Consider the following 7,929-nt stretch of genomic DNA (forward strand, 5'->3'; position numbering starts at 1 on the left):
TGACTCACTTGTTAACAGTGACTTGCTGCCACCTACTGGCGATTTTAACTTCACATTTTAAGTATCTTCATTTTTAAAATAATTTCAAACATCAGTATTCAATGTTTTATGTTTAAAATATCAAAACATTATGCATTTGTAACTGCAGGTTAAAGCACTCCATGTCCTTCTGATCTGAATTAAATAGTGTGTAAATACATCTAAATGCCACTTCAGATGCAACTTCTGCAAAGATTAATTTTGTTGATACTGGTTTCATTTGTTTGGTAACAGCCTAGATGTCTTATTATTCTAACTGACTGATTAAATGTAACAATTTGACTCAAAAGATGCACACTTTAAAAAAAAAAAGGCTTTATTAAAAGGTATAAATGCCCATAAAAAGTAAAAATCTATTTAAACTTATATGAAAAGATTAATTTCTGTTCACTGATGTGAACTGATCACACAGAATGAAGAATATCAAAAACTGCAGCTGTCCATGGTAGTCAGATATCAGCACAATAACACACTCAGCAAAATATCGTCTAATTATCGTTATCGAAAATATCCCAAAAAATATCGAGATATTATTCTTTTTTCAATATCGCACACCCCTAGGTGCGAGGCAGTTCTTCTTCTTAAGATGCTTCATATGCATTGATATTCACAATAGTTTCATTTTAAATGGATATTTATGCTTTGGTTTATCAGTGTACTCATTACAAGAATACTGTATACGGTTAATCAGGAGTATGGTGAGAAAAGAAGACATCTGCAAGCTGGAAATCCCCGAGGGTTTGAGAAAGGACCTCAGCCGTGATCCTGATCTACTGAGAGACATTCAGATTTGAGCTGCCAAGAGATCAATAAATGGTTCAAATTGACCAATTTCAATCAAACAGGAAGCAGAACTCATTTATGATGTCATGTTAAAGTGAAAGTATGCAGAAGCTCATGCTTCCACTTTGAACATGTGGAAAAAGTTATCATTTTTATCTTTATTATTCTGTGTTCTTTTATGCAATGACAGGGCATCAGCACTTTGTTATATTTCCTCGACCAATCAGATTTGAGGATGGTAATTTACTGTTGAACACGAAAACAACAAATATGGGTTAAAATAATTTTATTTTCATTTTTTACAACAAAAACATTAAATTATATGACATCTCAGTTTTTATATATGACTATATGCCCTTAAAAAAAATTAATGACAGCAATATATTTATGTTTTATGATAAGAATTTGTATTTTTATGATGATGAATATTGCACTTTGGATACAGGCATATAGAGGTCCCTGAATATTATGTTCTCAATTATTTTGTAATTTTTTGGTTTATTAAAATGAGCAGACTGACATAATGGAAAATATTTTGATACATTTGAAACTGACTGCATGCTGCTTTAACATTGTTTGTTTAGTCAATGTTATATTGTGACACCAAAAACTGCTGCAAATAAAACTGTGTTTAACTACATTTTAAAATCTTTGCATTATGATTTCATTATAGTTTTTTTTTTTTTAGTAAGACCATCTATTATAATTTATTGTAAGTTATTCATTAAGATCCCACATACAAATCCAAATTAAACAAAATGTCTCAGGCTTCATATACATTCCAATCCATAAACACTGATTCATAACAACACCCAATTAAATATGAAAAATCAGCATGGATTACAAGTCACACTACAGTCGACTAAGAACAGAAATCTAATCAGCAACACAGCAGATCAAGTTAAGTTGTACAATCAGGTTTGTAACATTCACATTTGGCCATTAAATTACAAATACCGCTTTGCAAGCTGAAAGTATGCAGCTGGTTGGGAAACTACAATACAATAGGAGTGTCTTGAGGAGCTTCATCTCAACTAATGGCAGAAATGAAGCAAAATCCAAGGAGTTTGCTGTTAATGCCCAATTAGAAGAATAGCACACATACTCCATTAATTCTGAACACTGCAAAGAACTGGAATGCGAAGACATTAATGTCTTATATTCAGTGCATTTTTGAAGACTTTTATTAAAATAAATATTTTATATTATGTGGTATACGTTTTTTGCAGGTATCTTCAATGCTTAATTTGGATACTAATTAATAACACATTTTTATTATCATTATTTGATTAGTTACAACATTATTTATTGTACATGGAATCTATTAAATTAAAGAATATAATTTTTATACCATTCCCATCATTCACCCAGAATTCACCTCTGAAAGTGAAGAAGAGCATCAAACATTCAGTGTTTCTTCATGGAGTCGAGGATGCGCAGGATATAGATGAACAGGTTGACTATGTCCAGGTACAGGTTGATGGATGCCAGGACGTGCTCCTCTGGCGACAGCTTATGCATCAGCAAGTGAGTATCGAAAATAATGAACCCACAGAACAGCAGAGCTCCCGCCCCAGCGAAGACCAACTCCATTGTGTCATTGTAGAAGAAAAGCTGAAGGACACAGAGTTGTGCAGTTGATGAAATGTGTCTTGAAATTAAATAAAGTGACTTGACTGTATGACTCTTGACAAATTCAAGTCAATCAATTTGATAAATAATGTTGAATACTACATATATATATATATTAGTGCTGTCAGATGTGTGTGTACTGTGTTATTATGTATATATAAATACGCGCACATACAGTATATATTTTGAAATTCTGTTATATACCATTCTGTTGAATTTAGCCTTAGACTCACCCTCATAAAGCTTGCAATGATCAAGATCCACAGGCCAGCAAACAGACTAAGAAAAAAGATGACCAATTAGGATTTTTTTAGCATTTGCATTATTAAAAACAAAACAAACAAACAAACAAACAAAACAAAGGACAGACAACCTGTTGCAGCAGGCTCTCTATTAAACAGACCAATAATATGACTGAAAAAATTCTTCAGTCCTCCTCACAAAGACATTCATTTTTCCTCCCAGCGACTTCCCATGCCGATGGGTGGACCATGCATCACATCATAAAACAGAGTTATGACTCATGGAGCCCCATTATTTTTGTTACATTTCATTTTAATGACTGGAAAGAAGAATGTTTCTCCAGAGACTATTTCTGCCACAACGCAAGAACATCCGCACGGATTCAGGAGTAAATGGATTAAAACAATAATTCTTGCACTCAGTTACTGTGATGAATGTGACAGATCCGGGTCTTGAGCGCATGAGAGAGAGAGAATTACCTGGCTCCGAGCTTGCTGAAGTCTCTTTTAGACTGGAAAGTGTAGGCAGTGAGACCCAGGAACACAGCAGACGTGAGCACAAAGGCCTGGAGCACTATGGTGTACTCATAAAATGTCACTAAAAGCAGAAAAATATGGTATCAGATGATCCATCAAGGAAGTATCCATTAATATTATGTGACTGGACTTCTATAAATTAAGAAAATGAATGAACATACCCGCAGTGGCTACAGACAGAGATTCCAACAGAGTCTGCATAAACATTTACAGCCATTACATTACAGTACTTCATAATTAATATGAAGTGCATAAATATATGCACGTACACACACACACACACACACACATATATATATATATATATATATATATATATATACATTTTTGTGGCATACTCACAAATCCAAACAGCAAGTAAAGATTGATGGGGTGCTGGTGACGGTACACAGCCAAGGCAAGGAGCAGGACAAGGGACCCGATAGCAGATATCAACACCAGCAAGGGACTGAAAAATTAACACAGTGCATCACATTAATATATTGACATAGATTGACATAGTTTGTACCATTTAACAGCCACAATGATGTGGTGAACCTACAGCGGAGGATGTACTCTTACCTTTCGTGCACAAAGTTTTTAATGGGGTTACAGAGCATGAAAAGGGCAGATACAGCAGTGGTGACGATAATCTGCAATGACAGGATGGTGTAGACCTTGCGGAGGAAATCTAAAGAGAAATAACACTTGAGCATAAACTCTTCAACCATACATATATTACATTTCATAAAATTTCACACAAGATGTTTGGCTTCACTGGGTTTATTTACATTCTCAAACAAGATGTCTACCATTTACACTAAACCTCACACTAATAGTTACATTTGAAAAAAATCAATAAGGAGCCTCATGACAGACTGGTAGGCTATACAATAGGAGTGTCTTGAGGAGCTTCATCTCAACTAATGGCAGAAATTAAGCAAAATCCAAGGAGTTTGCTCTTAATGCCCAATTAGAAGAATAGCACACATACTCCATTAAATCTGAACATTGCACATAACTGCAATGCAAAGAAATTAATGAGCCTCATGACAGACTGACTCATGACAGCGGACTTCACATTTGCGCCATATGTCTCCTGTTTACCTGGACCTCATAAAGAAACAAGGTGAAATAAATAATTGAAATGAAACAGGGTTCCCACTCCAGCTGTTTTACATGTTATTCATTTCCAGGCAATGTTGTTATATAGACTGTATTACTGATTACGTAGACACAAAAGGCCTTTAAATACATGTAAATTGCGACTCACCCATCCGGATATGGACGCTCGCCGTAGCGACGTTCGTGCCATAATTAAAATCATCCTCAATGGATGATCGCGGATACTTCTCCTGATTCATGTTTGATCGAATTAAACGCGTATCATTTACTCACAAATACAAAAGTGATAATACGACGCTCTCTACCGTCTTTCTGTGGTTTTCTTTTTCATTTCGTACTTCAAATACGTGCTTACTGCCACCTAGCGGACCATAGAAACAACTAACAGTAAGATTAGTATGCATTTATTATGCGTGTTTGTTTTTAATGCTGTCTAGTGTGGATAGTGAGATATCCTCAAATACACTTTACAGTAAGTAATATTATACTTAAGTTGTCATTGCGTTACATGACTGCTAAACAAAACTTATATAAAAAAAACAACGTTTAATTGACTGCCAAATGTCCATGTAATACTAAATTATTAAAGATAATAATATAAAACCTGTAACTAAATAATGTAGCTGTATAATTGATTTTGATAATATAGATTATTCTTTTATCAAAAAAGTAAATCTACTTTCACCCTAAAGTATCAAGGAAGCTAGCGTTTGATGCTCGATTGAATCGGTTCTATTTAATGAATCATTAGCTGGTTAGCAACGGTGTGAATGATTCGCGATTCAGTCAGAATCGTTTAGACAGTTCATACAGGCATTTAATTACTTGAAGCGCTAAAACTATAAGGCGAAACGAATACGAAGTACAAAAACAGTAGATAAAGTACAAATATTTACTTATCCGTTGAAAAGAAGCCCGAACGTGTCCTACCGTTTGTCAGTGATAAAGTAGATAATGATTAAGAGCAACACCTGCAGCTTGTGAACGACTCAGGTAAAGGCATTTTCCAAACAAATAACCGAAACACGAAAAAGTACTTAATACCAAAAATTACCACAATGTCATATGATACATGAATACATTCAAGACCTATATCATCATGTTTATCATTACCGTGTTTGTTTTTACATGAGCCTATTATTTGAACAACTTTGAAGCACCATATAAATATCACGACACAACAATTTGATAACTAATTGGCAATTTTGACAACTATATGGGTCATTTTATAATTGGGGGTACATTTCACATCAAAATGGCTTGGTTTCAGTTTATAGCCTATAATGTTTTTCATAAGTGTACGGTAGTCTAGTTGCCAAGCTTAATTATTAAACACTTGGTGTTACAAGGGAAGGATATTTGGTGAAATTGTAATATGTTATGAACATGTATGTACAGTGATTGTTTTAAAATAATTTTAAGAATCATATTTTTGCAGATATCAATGTGATATTCTCAGCACAGCCAAGAAAGTAATTTTTTAATCATTATTCTGCCTTAAAGATAATTTTGGTGATTTTAGTAGATGTTATGCAAAACTCCAATCTGTGTGAATATTAAATATACCCTGAAAAGATAAGAGAACCAGCATTCTAGTTATTTCAAATGTTAAAAAAAGAGACACTTTCACCATTTTGACTGGATTTTGATAACTTCAGTCACATAATTTCCTTGATCAGGTTAACTTCAAATTTGCATAAAAAATATTGCAACCCATGTACCAAACATAGCTGATAGCAAATTAATATATGCCTTGACAATCGGTAATTGTAAATAAAATATTGAAGAAAAAAAAGACACTTACAATATTGTGTTCAAAAATTACCAAATGATGCTGGTCACATGGTGTTGTAATAAACCATTTTTACTCATTTGGTTAATTTATTTTTCTGACGTGCAGATTTTAGAAATAAATTTATTATAGATAATGTTGACTGTAGCATTTTTATTCATTACTTTGAACTCACGACCCTCTCATGTCAAAAACAGACACGGAAAAAATTTTAGGGTAATTTCAAGAAAATGGAACAGGATGAACAACATTTTTTTAGATAAGCTGTTCACATAATGAATAAGAAAATTGTTAGAAAAAATATAATCAACATCAGTGGACATGAAATGTACCCTCAATTATAGAATGACTGGTAAAACCATCTTATGCTATCACTTTTTTGAGATTTTTTTTAAACCCTCAATAATTACCCCATTCTTGGACACCCCACAATAGTACACATTTTGGATGTCTCCCTTAACTACTTTTAAGCTTATAAGGTTACTTAGATGTAGACCTTGTGACAACTTGACCCGGTCTTCCTGATTTATACAATTCCTGACATATGACAATGTAAATGAGATTAAAAACGATACCATTTGGAAGACTAGTTTTGCATTTTCTAAAATGACCAATCATCCCCCAAACACTCTGTTTTGTTCCCCCACCAGAGTTGCACCTCTAAGTATACACTATTATATACAGCACAGGTCATTCAGGAGATTGGCACACATCCAAATTCAATCACGATTCTTCTTTACATAATTCATTCCAAACGCCTTAAATTTCCCAACAGGTACGTTGGAGAATCCACACAGTCTTCTGTCATCTCTCTTCCATTCTCAGAGGGGTTTCCCGCACCTGCTTCCTTCCTTTGTGGTGCTAATCAGCTAACGCAAGTAAGTAAAAGACCCCGTGGTCGAAAAAAGTAATTTCCTTCAGGTTTAATTACAACCTCATCTGCAAAGAGAATACTGTTGTCTTTCTCTTTTGTGCACTGGTTTCGGCCATGTAATGACATGCCTGTGGGATTTGTTTAGTGCCAGAGTTGCTGCATAAGTTGCTCACAGTCTCTCTTGGGCATACTTAACAAAATGCACCACTGCCCGTTGCTTTCCCTCAGGAGCTTGAGGTGGAAGCCAGCTCTTTATGGAGTCCACACAGCATTTAATTAAATTCTATGTGGAGCCAGCCTCAGGGACATGGCCACATAATTCATTTGGAAGTACACTGTCTCCTGCATCCCCTGTATCCATCCCCAGGTGAGTAACCTTATGGCTTATCGCATTCAGGGGATGCTTTCCATCACATAATTTCTTTCATGTGGCACATTGCAGTGGCTCCTTTTCTATTTCCAATCCTTGTTTTTCCTTTTACACTATATTAGCTATTACAGGCTAATAGAAAAAGTATAGTTACATTACCAGCAATCTTAAAGGAATATTTCACCCAAAAATGAAGATTTGCTGAAAATGTACTCACCCTCAGGCCATCCAAGATGTAGATGAGTTTGTTTCTTCATCAAAACAGATTTGGAGAAATTTAGCATTGCATCACTTGCTTACCAATGGATCCATTGCAGTGAATGGGTGCCGTCAGATTGAGAGACAAACAGCTGATAAAAGCATCACAACAAGTAAACCAAATGACTCCGGTCCATCAATTAACAAACTGTGAAGTGAAAATCTGCATGTTTGTAAGAAACAAATCTATAATTAAGGGATTTTAACTTTAAAACGTGAATATTTTGGTCCATAATCCATAATAATACTTAATATAATAACAAGTCCATCCCCTGCTGTCCTCTCACATCGAAATCCA

General features: G+C 34.6%; 1 protein-coding gene and 1 long non-coding RNA gene across 2 annotated transcripts; one reads left to right on the forward strand and one right to left on the reverse strand.

Annotated features, from left to right (window-relative positions):
- Positions 1–1,254: 1,254 nt before the first annotated feature.
- Positions 1,255–4,673, reverse strand: LOC107725641 (protein lifeguard 4-like). Its single transcript, XM_016534980.1, has 7 exons — positions 4,486–4,673; positions 3,795–3,903; positions 3,576–3,681; positions 3,395–3,428; positions 3,177–3,294; positions 2,688–2,733; positions 1,255–2,436 (listed from the first exon to the last, which is right to left on the reverse strand). The coding sequence occupies exons 1-7, from the start codon at positions 4,574–4,576 to the stop codon at positions 2,230–2,232; spliced, it is 711 nt and encodes a 236-aa protein (XP_016390466.1). The 5' UTR covers positions 4,577–4,673; the 3' UTR covers positions 1,255–2,229.
- Positions 4,674–5,153: 480 nt separating this feature from the next.
- Positions 5,154–7,364, forward strand: LOC107725597 (uncharacterized). The gene is made up of 3 exons (XR_001638141.1): positions 5,154–5,330; positions 6,905–7,007; positions 7,232–7,364. It is a non-coding gene; the product is annotated as an uncharacterized LOC107725597 (long non-coding RNA).
- The last annotated feature ends 565 nt before the right edge of the window (positions 7,365–7,929 follow it).

Source organism: Sinocyclocheilus rhinocerous, unplaced genomic scaffold, assembly GCF_001515625.1.
Source record: "Sinocyclocheilus rhinocerous isolate Xijiao unplaced genomic scaffold, SAMN03320098_v1.1 scaffold153, whole genome shotgun sequence".
Classification (NCBI taxonomy): domain Eukaryota; kingdom Metazoa; phylum Chordata; class Actinopteri; order Cypriniformes; family Cyprinidae; genus Sinocyclocheilus; species Sinocyclocheilus rhinocerous.

Coding starts and splice junctions, on each gene's coding strand:
- LOC107725641 (XM_016534980.1), bottom strand. CDS start 4,576: ATGAATCAGGAGAAGTATCCGCGATCATCCATTGAGGATGATTTTAAT. Junction 3,682..3,794: donor AAAAACTTTGTGCACGAAAG/GTAAGAGTACAT, acceptor TTAATTTTTCAG/TCCCTTGCTGGTGTTGATAT. Junction 2,437..2,687: donor TCATTGCAAGCTTTATGAGG/GTGAGTCTAAGG, acceptor TGTGTCCTTCAG/CTTTTCTTCTACAATGACAC.